The sequence below is a fragment of the Hydra vulgaris genome, chromosome 10 (genome assembly GCF_038396675.1).
Source record: "Hydra vulgaris chromosome 10, alternate assembly HydraT2T_AEP".
Lineage (NCBI taxonomy): Eukaryota > Metazoa > Cnidaria > Hydrozoa > Anthoathecata > Hydridae > Hydra > Hydra vulgaris.
In genome coordinates this window covers 49,302,501-49,321,357 of record NC_088929.1, presented here as the reverse complement: position 1 = coordinate 49,321,357, position 18,857 = coordinate 49,302,501, and the positions used below count along the sequence as shown (strand labels likewise).

Genomic DNA, 18,857 nt, shown 5'->3' with positions numbered 1-18,857 from the left:
TGGTTTAGACCCAACTTCAGCCTTTATAAGAATTTCATTGGATGGCGGTGGTTCATTTTTTAAAGTGATTATCAATATCTTTAGTTGTCATAAGAATAATGATGATTCAGATGAGTTTTTGAATAGTGGTTTGATGAATTTTTGAATAGTTGAATATGTACCAGTTTTAATGATTTTCAGCTAATTTTGTACTAATAACTCCTTCTATCAAAACATGCTTCCACAGTAGACACACACACGTACACTGCATTGATAACTCCTTCTATCAAAACATGCTTCCACAGTAGACACACACACGTACACTGCATTGATAACTCCTTCTATCAAAACATGCTTCCACAGTAGACACACACACGTACACTGCATTGATAACTCCTTCTATCAAAACATGCTTCCACAGTAGACACACACACGTACACTGCATTGATAACTCCTTCTATCAAAACATGCTTCCACAGTAGACACACACACGTACACTGCATTGATAACTCCTTCTATCAAAACATGCTTCCACAGTAGACACACACACGTACACTGCATTGATAGCTCCTTCTATCAAAACATGCTTCCACAGTAGACACACACACGTACACTGCATTGATAACTCCTTCTATCAAAACATGCTTTCACAGTAGACACACACACGTACACTGCATTGATAACTCCTTCTATCAAAACATGCTTCCACAGTAGACACACACACGTACACGTGACTATTTACACTACATACACTGCTATAAGAACTTAAAACAGTTCACAACTCTCAACTCGCACATTTGTATAAGAACTTAAAACAGTTCACAACTCTCAACTCGCACATTTGTATAAGAACTTAAAACAGTTCACAACTCTCAACTCGCACATTTGTATAGCGTTACTTACGTCTGTAAGTGTAAAAAAACGTCTTTAGCATAGGTTGAGTTAGGTTGAGTATGGAACAATCGTGTTTAATATATCTATAAAATAAGAAAACTTTAAAATTTTATTTCACCAACTAGAAATCTATTTTGCTATATTCTTATTTTTTGCTATAAAAAATAAGGATATAGCAATATAAAAATTCAAAATTTGTTACGCTAAGGTTTTAAACTTTATTTAAAATTTATAACCTAAGTTCTTAAACCCCGCGAAACGACACCAACGACAACACACTCAGCCACTGATTATCAATGATATGCGTTGAGGAGGAAGAAAAATCCTAATTATAAATCTCTTATAATTTTCTTACGTAGAGCTACGTATGTGGAAAAAGTGCGTATGTTAATTGTTTTGTTCTTAAAGCAATTTTTCAGAAAAAATTATTTTACTAAAAAATGTTGAGGTAAAACTTTATTTATCTGTTTTTTATTTTAAACCAGAATTGTTAGTCCTTGGCTTTGGCCTCAGCCTTGGTCTTGGCCTTGAAACTGTTGGCCTTGAAACTGTTGGCCTTGAAACTGCTAACCTTGGCCTTAAAATTTTTTGCCTTGGCCTTGATTATTTTGGCCTTGGCCTTAAAAAAAAATACATATTTTCTTATTAATTTTGTTGAATTCTGCGCATAACCCTGGTCTACTTTTACAAAATAAGGTTTTATTGTCACAGCACTTAGTACAAACAGTTTTGTTAATAACTGGCCTTAACACAAGGCAAAAATTGAAGTCTTTGGTCTTGAAAATGTTTGCGTTGGCCTTGTCCTTGAAACTCTTAATCTTGCCCTTGACCTTAAAACTCTTGGACTTGGTCTTGTCCTTGGCCTTGTAACTTTCGGTCTTGATTTTGACCTTGGGCTTGTAACGCATGGTCTTGGCCTTGCTACTTTTGGCCTTGTTTTTATAATTAGTCAAAACAGACGAAGAAACGACGTCATACCATTTGACGTCATACCATATGACTTCGCGACTATTAACTAACTATATATTCAAAATATCAGCATTGAAATAACAACGTGTATCTGTTGAGGTAACCTGGCAGAAGTTTCGGAATTTTCTTCAATACTCGCATGCACCCAAACATCATTCGGGTCATTTTAAATCGAGCGAGATCTTCAAGTATGCGAAATATCACAAACATTTTGATAGGTGCATAAAAATAATGAAAAAAAAATTCTATGCGGTCTTTGTCTCCGAATAATCAGATGGCTTTAAAAATAAAGTTGAATAAGTTTGGTATGCTATTCTGCACAGAGTCTTTCCATCATAAAATCTCCAAGAAAAAAATATATATATATTAACAAAAAGTTTATTTATTAATTAAATTGTAACGAATCTTATGGGCCACCCTAGTATAATCCATATGATATAGTATAAAACTTTTAATTTATTTATTATCTAATTTAAATAAAAATTTTATTAGAAAATATGAGGCTTTTATATATATATATATAAAAACAACGGAAATATGTGTAAATTTAATTAAAAATGTATTATTTCAACTTAACAACAGTGTTTCCATAGAAAATCAAGTCAGAAGTAAAACTTTAAAAAAATTTTTAATAAAATCTTATAAAAATTAAAAAAAATTGTGAATAAAATTTTTAACAATATAAATATTTGTTAATACGAGAGTGAAATGAAATTTTAATATCATACAGTTTAGAAAAGCTTGGAGTAGAAAACCTTCTAAATGCGTTCAAGTTTAAACATGGTTTTGACTGTTTAAATAAATTACAAAAAATTTAAAAGCTTCTTTTATAACCTATTAACTTGTTCTTCCGTAGAAAAAAATTTTTAATCATGATCTCCTCCGTTTTAAAAACAAAGTTTTTAATAAAATATGAAATCAAACACGAAATTTGAATAATTATTGCAACTATGAGTCTTAAATATATAAACTAAATTTAAAACAGTGATTAAGAATAAAATGCACAATAAGTTGGTCTTTAAAACTTTAGCCAGCTATTAGTTACTATGTGACGACTGATATATCAAGTTATTATTGACTGATCTGTAATATTTGTTTATGTTAGAAAACGCCAGTTTGAACTTAGAAAAAATCAGCTTCAAAAAAGTAAGTACTCAAAGTTACAATAAACGAATTCGTTTTATATTACTATTTATACTACTATATAACTATTCGCTTAACGAGTAGTTCTAATCGTTAAGCAAATAGTGCTATTCATTATTCGATTAGTACTATTCCTTAAGCAGATAGCATAGGGGTAAAACGGGGCAGGATGGCGAATGGGGTGGGATGACTTTCATATTTTCATATAACAACTCAACAAAAAAACTTAAAAATAGGTGAAAGCAAAAAATTTTAAAAAGACGGTTGTTTTTTTTAAATACAATTTAACGCAACTTTTTACGCATAAATTTAATTTTTGCGGTTAAAAAAATAATAGTACAAGTTTAAGCAACAAGTTTTCCAGGTACATAATTGAAAAAAAATTTGTTGCAATTTAAAAGAAAAAATTAAACGAATAGTACTATTCGTTATACGAAATACAAAAACCGGCACTATTCGATTAAAGAATAGTTAATTTTCAAATAGTAATAATTTTTTTTTTAACTTTAATAAATTTTTTTTCAATTGTGTACCAAGAAAAACTTGTCAACAAAAACAAATTCAGAATCAGCTTAGAAAGTTATAGAAATGTTGTTTGACGTCATTTTATATTTCTGCTTTGAATATATTTATATTATATTATGCATACTCATGTATAACAAAATACTAAAAAAAGATTCAGAGAGTTTATAAATGAAAAATAGTAACAGTGTAAATAAAAAGTAATAGTATTAATAAAAATTAAAGATAAAAAAAATGAAAACTAACAATAACATATAATAATAATCTTTACTACTTGTTTTTTTTTTTGGTATTACTACTTGGTTTTTTTTGGTATTACTACTTGTTTGTTTTTTTGGTATTATCTAATTTTTAAGTTTAGCGCTACGAATTTCACCCGCGTTCTCACATTAATTTCTTCGCGCGAATGTAATACCCAAATGGAATCATTTGAAATAGTACTACGAATACTATTTGTAGTTAAAATTTTAATAAAAAATATATGTGCAAAAACGATAAAAGAATATAGTATATAAAAGTGAAAATAAAGTAAAATCGAAGCCATAAAATTGATTACAAGCCTCCGATAGATACACAATATTGCTAATATAAAATTTTTTATTAAACGTCATCGCATAACAAACAAAAAAATAACAAATAAACCGGAAAATATTTTTGTCATTTTAACATAGTTTACTTGCTTGTTTATTTTCTATCCCACCCCATATATAGTTTTAAGTTTATTTTTTATCCCACCCCATATATAGTTTTAAGTTTATTTTTTATCCCACCCCATATATAGTTTTAAGTTTATTTTGCTGAAGAAACTTGAAAAACACTTGTAATGAGTGTTTTTGTTTTTTTGTTATGTTTAAAATTTGTTAAAAAATTTTATGCAATCTTATTTTGCATCCATAAAACATTTGAAAGCATGGATATTATATTATTGAATATAATAGTTGTTTAATTTTTTATATCTAAAGTTTTTTTCTTTTCACTTATACTTCATTGTATATATTTTTTATAAAAAATATTTTTCTAAAACTTTTACTAAAAGTGTTTATAAAATGATTTTTTTTTCTGTTTATTACAGTATACTGGATACAACATTTCACTTTTTTTTATTTCTTTCAACTTATTACAGCACTATAGTTAAAGCATGTTTTTATTACTATAAATAATAATATTTATATAATATAAATTTGAAAATTGTTGAAAAGAATTGTCAAATTTATAAAGTAATAAAAAATTCAAAAGATAGCACCAATAACTAAAAATGGTGCTTGGTTCCTTTCCGTTTAAAGACGTCCATAAATAAATAAAGATGTCCATAAAAATAAATTTACAAAACCAAAGTGATAAAAAACGATTTAGTAACAAAGCTCTTGTATACATTAAATAAAGTTTGGGTACAAACTAAACAAGTATAGGTACCAAGTAATCAAAACAGTTTAGGTATAACGTTTAGGTATAAAGTAAACAAAAATGACGAAAATAAATTTTTAAAACAAAATTTAGTGAAAAAGTTCTGGAACTGAATAAATCCCCATTTCGTTGGTTGTCTGCTGGTAGTAGTCCAGTCATTTTAGCAAAATAACCCCATTACCCTGAAAAAACACTAAATAAGCTGAAATTTGGCACACTCGTAATATCATATAGTAACACCAAAAAACCCGTTGATAACCCTTGGGAAAAATGAGTTATTGACATTTTCCTATAATGCTGAGTTTCACTTTTTTTTTTTTAACGCCAGAAAATAGGTTTATACTAATATCACATTAATTAAAAACTATTTTGATTATAAATTTTGGCAATGTGTTTCAGCGTTTGTTTAAACGATGGTTTGAGAACTCGCGCATTATTATGCGGCATAAAGATAACTTTAATACTTTATATACTTGGCATAATATTATTACAATTAACATAAAGTATTATGTGTCAGTGGTTTACACTGGATTTTTAGATGTTTGGGTTTTGACACTTACAGGCATTGTGCAAACTCCAAACTTTTGAATGTTTATGCTTATATCAAAATAGAATGTTTTGCAAAGAATTGGGGTGATTGGAGCTTGGGAACAAAAAAACCCTAATTTTTGGGCCCACCCAGCCCTTAACGTGAGAGCAACGAGTTTATAAAATATTTTCTTTACTATTTTCATCTAAATTCATATTTATCAACAAATTTCAAGTTTCATGCTTAAATCTCTTAGTGTTATGTTTTTATGACCCTGCAATGTTTACAGCCCTCTTAATTTGAGGGGACCTCGCCTAAGTTACGCCTCTGCCAGATCAATATCGGTTTCTAGTTAGGCATGTATTAAATAAAATGATAGAATGATCAATTCAATATGCATTTAGCAATAAATTTAAAAAGCCGCATTTCAATGTTATGACATTTCTTTATTCACCTAATATTTACGAACTCGAAATTTCATAAAAGCAAAATCCGTGGTTTTTTAATATATCGAAGGCTTGGAGCCTTTGAACGGCGTATGTACACTTTTCAACAATTTGAGAAAAAGTGATTTTAAATCATACATCAAAAATCTAATTCTAATTATTACATGATAATATTATGTCAAAAAAATATAAAATTTTGTGAAGACTTAGACTTTAGATTTATGATTGAAGATTTCAACTAGCTTTTTCTCAAAATGTTAAAAAGTGTACATATTTCGTTCTGGCTCCAAGCCCTCGATATGCTACGAACATGGCTCTTAAGTATTTTATAGTCGGATACGTGTATTTGGGAAAATATATAAGAAAATAAACTACTTTTTGAGGGGTGGGGCATATATATAATACATAAAGACTTGGAGGCCTTACTTGCAAATGATAAGCACAAACAAAGTAATTTGTTTTTTACTTTTGCTAACATTCAAATTGTAAGATATTCGTACTTTGGAATTGTCGTTTTAGTTTTTAAAAACGTTTTCTTTAAATTATTTGAGTATTTATACATCTAGATACATATAAAGACCGTGGCTAGGTTACTTCACACACCTCAATCGGAGGGTGGGGCAACGAGCGAATTTAAGCAGTTTTTTAATAATACCAAATAGAAATTTTTTAAAAACTTTAGTGCTCTAATGATTGGTCATTATCAAAAAGAAGGGGCTGGGACACGGTACTGTTTATATACAACATTTTGAATGTTGTATATGAGCAGTCAATATTTAATCTGTGCGTGTGTTAGAAAAAGACAACAATAACTGAAATAACAAAGGTGATATTTATGTATCGGCCATAACTCAAAAATTATTTTATACCAAAAATGTTTTATTTGTTTGTACAAATTATGTTTGTGGTTATGAAAACTGCCGTTTGTAATTTGTTTCTTGAGGAGACTTCTTTTGTTCCATATATTTTATAACAAGTAAAACCAGGTCAATAGAAATATTTTAATTGACAAATTGACACTTCTTTTTCAACAGAGAAATATTAGATATTCAAATAAAATATGCACAGATTCGCTTTCATTGCAATCGATGAAAATATGCACAGATTCGCTTTCATTAGAATATACACAGATTCGCTTTCATTGCATAAATGAAAATCTTTTGTTCATTCAATAAATTAAATTTATATCAAACAAACTAAGTCGAGCAAATGGAATGCTTATCAAAATAAGGCATTTTGTGAATTACGAGACCCTTGTGAATATTTGGCATGCTATTTTAAACTCCCATCTACGCTATGGTTGTCAGATATGGGGACAAAATAAACCTTTAAAAATAATTCACTTTCAACCTAACAGTTTTAGTTCTGACATACTAAATAATCTTTCTAAAATTTTAAAGCTTGACGAACTTATCTACTTATCTAACTGTGTTCTTGTATGGTACATTGTCCACAATAATACGTCCAGCTGCTTCACTAGCTACTTTTAATTCACAAATGATATTCATAGCTATAAATTTAGATCTGTATCTTATTGTAGTCTCTCTATGCCTTTAAAATAAACACATAAGTATGGCATAAAGTCAATCAAGTATCAATCATTTCACTGTTGGAATTTTCTTCCTGTTGAAACTAAAAAAATATTCTCCAAAATGACAAACAGAAATGCCTTCATAACCTATGTAAAAAAGTTTATCCTCAATAAAAATAATCAATGAACTATCAGTAATGCAATCACCCCCTAGCTATTCTCTATAACTAAATTTTTAATATATTAAAAGTATAAAACTCATAAATAAAAATAAAAAATAACAATAACAATATAAAACCAAAAAATAGAAATAAAAATATAACACTCATAAAATAAAACTAAAACTATAAAATTCTAAAAATAAAACATAAAAATATATAAATGTTCATTTAGTCACAACTATTTTCTATGCAATCGCCCCACTTAATTCTTTATAACAAAATTTTTTTTTTCTATTTTTAATTATTTTTATTATAGTTTAATGCATATTCAAAACTTTTATTTCCTTATAAAATACTATGCTTAAAAAATTGGTATATAACAAAACTCTCCTAGGACTTCTCCTTCTTTGACTTTTCTTTCTAAGTCGTTTAACTTCTCTCCATTTTCTTTCCTTCTTTTTACCTGCTCTATTTTTTGTTATTGATATTATTATGATTTTTATATTTTTTATTTTGCATTATTATTAATGTTTATCACTAATATATATATAAATATATAGTAAAATATATATCAATATATAGTAAAACAAATATACAGATTATATTACTGTATTTAATATTATTAGTACTATTTATTAATATTATTGTTATTATTAATTATTATCATTATCATTATTATGCTATAATTTATATCATCATAGGTCTTTACACGTCATCAGTTTATAACTGTTTGTAAATGTCCCGCACGATTGTATATATATACAGTTATTATTAAAGTGAAAATATATTGATTTGATTTGCTACGATGTTGGTTGCACAAACTACCACTCTTCCAGTATTTAGAATATCCAATATTAACCTTTTGTCTCTGCTTAAAATGAATTTAGCAGCCTTAATTATAGACAGAAAATTGCATCGTTGGATGTACCAGACATAACTTTTATGTGTCTTTTGATAAAAACATTTCTGACTTTTATAGTTGTATTTGATGCTTGGTTACTGCTTACAAAAGCTTTTGGAATAAGTAAAAACAAAACTGGTTAAAAAAAAGATCTATGAAAAATAACACCTACCTAATTTAGTTATGATAAATTTAAAAGTTAAAATTAAAAAACATTATTACCCAAGATCCTCCACTATTTATCTCAACTACTTGTCCTTCATCTTTAGCTATCTTTTGCTTAAGAGCATAGAGTGCAGTATCTTCAACTATTCTTGGAATACCATTATCCACTGTGAAAACAAAAATTGCAGAATTTTTATTTTCACAGAATTCTTATTAAATAAGTATGATGTTGTTGATGTTGACAATGATACTGAAGCCAATAAAGATGATGACAATAAAGCCAAATTAAAAGCAAATGAAGATATTGTTAGCAATAACAATGGGGCTGTTTGTAATATTGATTTATTGATACAGATACTCTCTAAAGATTAGTATGTAAACCATATTCTTTCATTACGTTGAACTTTTTTCTACACTTACACTCAACAGTTAAAATATTTAAAAAAGAGTTTGTTTTGGTCACCAAATTTTTAGATAATATAAGCTCTTTATATTTTGAACATAAAACTCAATGAATGAGTTTGTTTACCTTTAAATTTTCTACTAGGCAGAAAAAATAAAATTAGAGTTACAATTTTTTAGAGTTACTGATTGTTTTGGTATTTTACCACATAAATTACACTGACAAAGTTGTAAATGAGGATTAAATTCATTTTTTATTTCTTCTATTTCTGAGTCGTGTGCTTTCACCATGCTTTTTTTAAAGAACAAAATCATTGAAAAATAGGTTTTTTATTTTGTTTAAATTATTTTCAAATTTTAGACTTTTACTAAGTTTTTATACCTGCTGACAACAATAGCATTCATCATAATGAGGTTTTGAAATAATAATTAAATAAAGTGTTGTCGATCTCAGTCTTCTGATAATATTGTTTATGGTATTATAACATAGCAAAATTTATTCGGATGAACATTTTCTCATCTCATCTGACAGTATGACACTTTCTTATTTTTGTTTTGGTTTGTTCCAACAGCGTAATTTATTTTCTGAGCCAAATATCTACATACCCTACAAAGAATATTAAAATTCTTGTTATGGATCTCAACCTAATAAAAAGAAATGTTTTTAGGTAAGCGTACTGAATAATCAACAAGCTTTAACTTTATCTATTAAATAGTGTTTATACTCATTAACTAAATTAATATAATAAATCAGTAATAAACTGCATAAAAAATTAAAGATGCTATTTAACATAGTTAACTTTTTTTACATAAAGACATCATTTATTTTACAAAATCATTCCATAGATCATTAACCAAAATGGTGTCACTTTATGGCAATGGTGAGATGTGATTTTTAAACAAGAAAAAAAATTGAGTGCTAAGATCAGTTAAAAGTAATAAAAAGATAAAAGATTCATATAAATAAAATTATAAAAAGTTTTAAATTTTACCGCTCAAAAAAAAAGTAAAAAGCCTTACAAATTTATAAACAAATCAAAGAAAGATTTTTTTTTAAGTAAATCTGCATCATTCATAAAATTATGTTCTCTATTTTTTTTTCTTACTTTATAACTAAATTAAGTTACTAAAACACTACTGATAGCCTAAAAACTAGATAATGATAAAAAACGCTTTGAGTAATAAAAAATTGGTCGTCAACTAAAAATTAATTTCGTAGCGAAGGCTATTTTGAAAGTCCGAAAATTTTTATAATCGAACTGCGCTTGCGTACGATAACTTGTTGTTTATTAAGTGGGTATGAACGACCGTGCATGTTCGGCATTTTTAGTTATTGAATTTCATATCCATCGAACACTATATGTACCGATCCGAATTATTTGCAAATATGTTTCAAATAATTGTTGAAAATGTCTTTAAAGGTGGAGCCTTTGAGCCAACCAACGCAGTGTAGAAATGCACCGCCAAGTATATGATGTTTTCATCTATAATATTGATTTCATTGGCTACTGCATCTTTCAGCACAGCTTTTATCAAAGAAGGTTTGTCTGGCTTTCTCATCATCATTTCTTAAAGCAGTGACTTTGGCTCTGATGTTAACTCAAATCTGAAATGTTTCCCCTCATCGTTGTCCCTTTTAGTAACTGCTGCGAGTCTTGTGAACAAAGTTATTGAATTCACATAAACCTTCTTGTGGCTAATTTTAATTGTATTTGTTAAAGAATTCAATAGTTTAATTTGAAATTTTCTCTTGATTTTATTTCTAGTGAACTTAAAGTTATTCATTCATGCTTTCGACCCAACTCCTTTTGCTTGCTTGCAATTTACCGCATCTTAACCTAGTATTGAAATAAAACAAGATGACAATAAGTCTAACTTTTTATCATTGAAAAAAAAACGGATTTCTATTTGAAAGCGAGTCATAAAACTTTTTTCAATCACTCTAATCTTGTTTTATTAGTGAACGACCAAGATTTAAATGTTGCTCGCTAGTTATTATTGTGGATTTCGAAAAGAAATTTATTGCATCGTTGATAGCTGCAGTATGAAGTACACTTAATACTTACAAGTGCCTTGGGCTCTCTTTCATACCATTTCCTCTTGTTAATCGTCCTCAGCTCCTGATGGATTCCTTTGTACCAAGAGCCGTTGAGTTTAATACTATTTCCTTAAAGATAATGCATTCTTTTTCATCTTCATCCATTGTTTCTTTTTTATCTTCATCCATTGTTTCTTTTTTATCTTCATCCATTGTTTCTTTTTTATCTTCATCCATTGTTTCCAGAAAAAGTAATTATTTAACTTCTAAAGAACAGAACAATCAAGAGAAAGTGTCAATATAAAATTTTTAAATTGAAATTTTGTCTTAATTACCTTAGGTGTTTCTTGGTTTTAACTTGCTTTTAATCCATGTTTTTAACTTGCTTTTAATCCATGTTTTTAACTTGCTTTTAATCCATGTTTTTAACTTGCTTTTAATCCATGTTTTTAACTTGCTTTTAATCCATGTTTTTAACTTGCTTTTAATCCATGTTTTTAACTTGCTTTTAATCCATGTCTTTAACTTGCTTTTAATCCATGTTTTTAACTTGCTTTAAATACGTGAACACAGAATTGCTTTTTTTATTATAGTTTTTTGCTTTAAAAAAAATAAATTAATGAACTTTCGAAAATATTCGAATCACTTTTAGATTTGATTTACTCAAATTGTTGTTTTTCTGAACATCAATTCCACAAATCATACCTCCTTTCTATGAGTTAGCAGTATTTTAAAAGTAATTTTTATTTTATATTTTGTAATTGTAACTTTAATTTTAAATTATTATTTCGCTATATTAAATTTGTCAAAATTTAAAATCAAAATAATTTTTCATTAATAGTTTTAAATTTTAACCTTTAATGCGATATTTGTATAAATTATTTCTGACGTTAAAACATAAAGTGAAATTAAACATTATGGAAAAATGTCATTAACCCACTTTCCCTAAAGGCTAAAGGCTGTGGTTTTTTTTGATGTTTTTATATATTATTACGAGAGTAAAAAAGAGCCAAATTTCAACTTATTTAGAAGTTTTTCCGGTAATAACCTAAATTGACTGAACTATACTAACCGTTTCCAGTTATGTCCAGTTTTTTTTCATTATGATAATTACTGCTTTATCTTTTTTTCAGTTTTTCAACTGCATAAATAAAATTATTCAATAGTTACTTTAAAATTATAATAATCAAATACTAATAGTCACAAAAGGTCATAAAAGAAGATATTTAAATACAAATATATAAAGATTACATATAATATTCTAAAATGCAAAATTAAAAAAAATTAAAGAAAAAATTATTCCGTAAGATTCAACGTTTTTGTTTGATACTGAAATGAATTTAATGATTTTGCCATATTTGTATTGCCTTTCAGAAAAGAGTTCCATAGTTTAGATTCTCTCTAAGTTTTACTATATTTTATGTATTTGTTTATTTTTTTAGGTAATTTATATGTGTTACTTTGATTTATTCTTAAGAAATACTTTTCATTTTGATTTTTATTAAATTTACTTATAAAGATTTCAGGATTGTGTCTTCTTGTGTTTTTTCAACATTTAGAAAAAATTAATTTGACCTGAACCAACCATTTACATTTTCTAATTCAATATTAATGCTAATGCTGCTTGAAGGTTATTTAAGGTCGTTAGGGTTTCTTGGAGCACTTTAATAATTAGATTTTAAAAAATATCAAAAAGGTTGTGTATTGAGATATGATGTTACAAAACCAAAAAATAAAAATCTTTGGTGAAATCCTGAAATCTTTATAAGTAAATTTAATAAAAATCAAAATAAAAAGTATTGCTCACATAAAGATTATTTTTTTCAGGCCTTACCTCATTTTTGGGGATAAACACTCCTATAAGATGATGCAAAAAAAGAAAAAGAAAAAAACAGGAAGCCATGATTATAAATAAATATACATAAATCATAAGTGTTTTAATATTTATTACACAAAAATTTAATGTTAAAGTAGTTAACTTTTATTTTTGCTCTTCTGATAATATATACAATATGTACATAATTTTATTCAATTTTTTTTTAAAAAAAAACCTGTTTTTTCAAGGAATACAACTTTATTAAGTAGCGTCGTTTTGCGTCAATTATAGTTACGAAACCGCGTTGAATTTATTGCCGTTTGCAATGTTTATGAAGCTTTGATTACTGCAGACGCGTTTCTTAGAGATAAGTGTTTTAAAAAACGCCAAAGAGCATATTGATCGTTCGTATTTCTCGTATGATTTATATGATCAATATATTTGGATCCGACGAATAAGGTTAAACATGCTGTTTATCTTATAGTGAGTTCAGTTTTTTACGAGATCATCGAGAGTATCAGATAATAATTGAATAAAATTATTGTACTGATAAGGATGAATTAGAAATAATTGAATAAGATTATTGTACTGATAAGGATGATGATCAACATTTTATTCAAAGAGGTTTAGCTCTAAATAAAGTCCTAATTTAGGACTAAACTCAAAGGTCTTTACTTATCTTCAGTTTTATCACTAGGTCTTTACGTATCATCAGTTTGACATCAATGTTCCTCACTGTTGACCACAGTGCATATTCATATAACAGTGTTGTATGTATAAAGTTATTATTAAAGTGAAAATATATTTAATTAATAGGTTGATTGAAAATTTAGGAATAAACTTTATTGTCCAAATAGCTTTTTTTTTTAAAAAACAATTAACAAATGTTGTCTATTTGATATGTTTCGGTCCTATGGTTTTCAAAAAGTAACAAAGTTTAACAGTTTAAAGTAACAAATTTTTCACCCTGAAAATTGCCTTTTTGCAACATTAAAGTCAAATAAAGTATAAATAAGTTTTTATATTAAATAAATTAACACGCCATAGACACACCATGTCAGTAAAATGTAATATTGTAACATGTGATTTAATATGTCAGCTATATTTAGAATTAACCAAATGTTATTTTTTGATTTTGGCCTCAAAAGTAGCTGTTGCTATCATTAACAATAAACAAATTGTTCTTGTATAGGTAAAATTAAAAGAAAAACTTAAGTGTCTAAAAATACTAGAGGAAAGGCTACAGGTTCAATTAACAACAATGGCAAAAGTGCCTAAAATTAGTGCAAAGCAATTAACTGTTACTTTAAAATACTTAGGTTTTGTTTGAATTTATGCCTAAATTTATGATGTAAGTTTTTTTTTTATTATTACCTATGGCAATGCAAAGTTTTAATTTATACAATTTAATTGGTACTCACAAAATTTATTATTGTATAGAAATTTTTGAGTATTATTTTATTGTAAAAAATGATGTTCTTTTTTACTTTTATTATTTTGTAATGAAATTTTAACTTTTTACTAATTTTTAACCTCACTTTTGTAATTATAAAGATATCAGCAACAAATTTCAACAAAATTAAATTTTTTTTCTTCTATATATTAAATTATAAGTAACTGGAAAACAGCTAACAAAAGATCTACAAAATGTGAAATATATAATAGAAGTTATTCAAAATTAAATCCAAATAGACTATTTCATTGTGATTATAAACAGTTTAAATGTTTTACTTTGCATCCTAAGTTTGCAACTTAAGATGTAAAGTTTGAATTAGATTATTATTTATATTGTTATTATTATTATTATTAATAATATCATTATTATTATTATTATTCGTAAATTATAATAAATTTGAATTAATAAGTAAATCAATAAATTATTTAAATATTAACAATTAAGCAAAAAACAAATAGTTAAAAAACCATTTTTTCTCAAATTTTTTTATATAGTAAATTATAAGGAACTAAAAAATAGGAAATAAAAGAAAGGTAATGATATAAAAAGTTTAGCTAATAATAAATTTTAATCTTGAAAACTATGTATTTATGTTAAAGTTGTTATCCATTCAAGTTTTAATATTATGATTTTAACAATAATAGCTAAATTATCTTCAATTTCTTAGATTATCTCAAATCAAGTCATTAGTTTTTCTATAGTTTTTTTTTAGATAAACAAAAATGAATAAAAATGAAGCTAAAAAAAATCGTTGGAGTTTTGTTAAAAAAAAAGTTCCAATACAAAATAAAGGCAAGAAATTTTTTTTTATTGATATTTTCAAAATCTTTTTGTTGTTGTTGTTGTTGTTATTTATTATATTGTTTCTACTCGTTTAGTTTTTAATAATTAGTGACCATTATTCAAAACAAAACTTTCTTACATGAATAAATTTCAGTATTAATATTTATTGTTGTTCCAGATAGCAGAATCCTGAAAAACATTTGTTAAAAGGCTTAAATAAAGCAATTAATGTTCAATTAAAAGTTTGAAATGTTTGGGGCATTTTTTATCATTTGGGTTGGATTAGTCTGAATTGAATTATGTTATTTTACTTTTTAATTTACCATTGCATTTAATTTTAGCCCCAGTGTTGTCAATTTGAAAAAATATAGAATAAGTTAAGGGATACTCAACTGTTGCTTTACAATAGTATTTATAATAGGATTTTTTTCTTTTCAATTGTGTTCATTTTTCATACATTTTATAAAATTTACTTGTATGCATTGGATTCTATGAGAAGTTTGTAGAAATAATAATACTTAAAATAAAATGCTTTTATAAACTTCTAGTATTATTGTTATAGTTACGAAAATCACATTCATGTTTATGTTTAAATATATTTTTAAATATTTTGACATTGTACAAAGTTCATGTCCAATTAGCCAACTGAAATTCTCTGCAACAACAACACTAATTAGCCAAACAAAATTCTTTGCAACAGCATTACTATTAGACAATCAGTGATTACTATTAGACAATCAGCATTACTATTAGACAATCAGTTATTACTATTAGACAATCAGTGTGTAATATTAAACAAATTAACAAAATGTAACAACAAATTTGAAAGTTGAGTGTAAAATTTTTTTTTAAACTTGAACAAGAACATTTTTTCAACCAAATATTGATTGTATTTTTGTTTCACAATTAAATCTGAAAATCTGTAATTATTTTGTCATCTTTTAAGTCTTTGGCAATTTATTTTAACTTCAAATTTTTTTGTTGACAGTTATTCTTACCACTTAAATTAAATGGTGATAATCAATACAACTTTTAAAAAGAATGATAATTTTCAAAAAATAAGAATTTTTTAAATAAGGAAAATTTGTTATCTAATTGAAATAAAGTAATTTAATTACTTCATTTTTATATAAAAATTTTTTTTTTCATAAATGATTGAAGTTCTTATTTTATTAAAATTTTATATATTATTTTAATAATGATAAATGATCTCTGTATTTATCTAAAAAATTTTTTTTTTATTAATTGCACTTAGGGACTGTTTAAATAAGGCAGACTGGCCCGGTTAGCCAGGCTGGCTCACTTGAATGTGATCTTTGAATGTTTAATATTTACCTATAAAAAATAAACTTGTTTACATGAGAAACAGGCTAGCCCAGATAACTGAGATCTTGCCAAATTTCAGTGGGATCCCACTCAGGTTTTTTTTCCATATAAACATGATCAAGTGAGCCAGCCCGACCTATGAATGTAGCTGATTAGATAAAATAAGTTACATTGCTTTTTTTATCCATTTAAAAAACATTCTCGACTGTTTTTGAAATAAACAATTAAATAAGAATAAAAATGCTTGATTTAAATTTAAATTCTGATGTAAACATTAATTTTTTTATGCTATTGATTTTTTTAGTCAGCCTGATTAACCAGGCCAGCTAGATTCATATAAACAGCCCCCCCTTTTTTTTTTTAAATCTTTTTATTTATTTTCTCATAAGTTTTTGCTTCAAACTTACAAGAAATGAACAAATGATTTAACGGGTGATGCGGAAGTTATCGGACAAAATAAAAACGTCAATAACTTATTTATAAATAAAAAAACAAACTACTATTATATTTTTTTTAAATTTTTAAAAAGCATTTATCTTTTAATAAAAATATATTATTTTTTATATAAAAAACATCACCATCTGCAATTGATCTCAATTTTGCTCTGACGCCTTTCATATGCGACTGTAAAAAGTTTAAATCAATTTCTTGTAGTTTTAGTTTAATGCGATCAATCAAAACTTGCTCTGTTGAAGCTTGCCAATCTCCCTCGTAAACCTTCTGTGCCAAATGTCCCCGAAAATGTTCAATTGGTCGTGCTTGAGGCACATTTGGGGGATTGGATTCTTTATCAACGTAATAGACATATTGGTCCATCCAATTTAGAGAATCTTTAGAATAATGAGAACTTGCTAAATCTGGCCAAAATAAATAGTTAAAGTCTCCATGATACTTGTGAATAAATGGAAGGAGTCGTTTTTCTAAACATTCATTAATATAGATTGATGAATTGATCGCTACAGTCTTAGAAGTGCGAAACAATGGCTCAGACATACCACGGTCAGATATGGCTATCCACATTAATAATTTTTTTGGAAATTTCTCTTTTCCTATAAAACGAACACTTTCTGGGCATGTGTTTTTGTTGTTTGTGTAGTATCCAGAATTTCCAGGCATGTTGTCCCCTGCAAAACAAAAGTATTTTTCGTCATCGATGACTAGAAGCGATTTTGTGTTATAGAGTTGGTTAACTAGTTTCCTGCTTCTTTTCTTTGCCTTTATTTGTTGTTCTATATTGTATTTTGGAGTCTTTTCACGTTTTCTATATTTAATATTCATTTTTTTTAACTGACGACCAATTGTTGATTGATTTACACCGAATTTAGTACCTATTTTTCTCTGACTGACCCCTTTTCGATTGTTGACAAGTCTCGTTAATTCGGCTTTCTTTTCTCTATTCCAGGATGTCGGACGACCAGAGTGCTTTCTATCAGAAAACGATTGAACAGTTTCAAGTCTTTTTAGGTTATCATATATTGTACTTTGAGCAAATTCTTCCTTATCAAAATGATTTACGATTTTTTTTTTTTTTTATATTAGGTTTATTTACAAAAAATATTTTTAGTCGCTTTCGAAAAGATTCTCGTTCAGCTGCATTTAACCTCATTTTAAATAATTGTGTTTCAAATAATAAAGTTTATATTTTATAGAACGTTTATGCCTACGCATAAAACCACAAAAACTAATTATTATGCTCAGATAATGAAATTAGGATTTGTCCGATAACTTCCGCATCACCCGTTATAGATGAATTTAAGATTACTACCTGCACCATCGCATCTTTTTTTTAATAAGGATTATATTTAGTATTAATTAAAAAAATAATTGTTTAGTAAAAATCTTGTTTTATGTAACAGCAGACCTTGTTTTAAATAAAAAGTAGCTTAGCCCATTAGCTTGTCGTGATTTTGACATCATAAAATTATCTTCATTTTTTTTAATTATTTAAGGGCATTAACTTTTTTACTACTGCAATAAATAAATTAACGCAAAACAAGTTTATTTTACTAATTAAGAAAAGAAAATCTAGATGTGTTATTTTGTTAATATACATACTGAATGTCTATTTTGTTTCAATTTTTTAAACAATTTTAAATAATTAAATTTATTATTACATTTTTTAAGTATTATTTAACATAAATTACTTTCTTTATTTTCACAAAATATGTATTAATGAATTAAAATATCCTTATTATTATTATTATTATTATTATTATTATTATTATTATTATTATTATTATTGTTGTTTTTTCATTATTTCTTAAAATTGTGACTTATCAAATAATGGTTTTTTACTTATAAAAAATTATTAACAAACAAAAAATTATACTTGTTGCAAAGAAAAAAAACTCTTTTTTGTGACAAAGGTTTAAGCTTTCAAGTATTGTTTATT

At 26.5% G+C, this 18,857-nt stretch overlaps 1 protein-coding gene across 5 annotated transcripts in view; it reads left to right on the top strand.

The window, feature by feature from the left end:
- The first annotated feature begins 2,737 nt into the window (after positions 1–2,737).
- LOC101237552 (A-kinase anchor protein 10, mitochondrial) overlaps positions 2,738–18,857 on the top strand; it is a 63,303-nt gene continuing 47,183 nt past the window's right edge. For 2 of the 5 annotated variants that reach the window (XM_065808219.1, XM_065808216.1), the window contains exon 1: positions 15,047–15,148. In XM_065808219.1, the coding sequence (XP_065664291.1) occupies positions 15,079–15,148 (70 nt within the window). In that variant the 5' untranslated portion in view covers positions 15,047–15,078. Of the gene's footprint in view, positions 2,989–13,310; positions 13,384–15,046; positions 15,149–18,857 lie in introns of those variants that run through there. The other 3 variants (XM_065808220.1, XM_065808218.1, XM_065808217.1) reach the window with 3 other exon arrangements.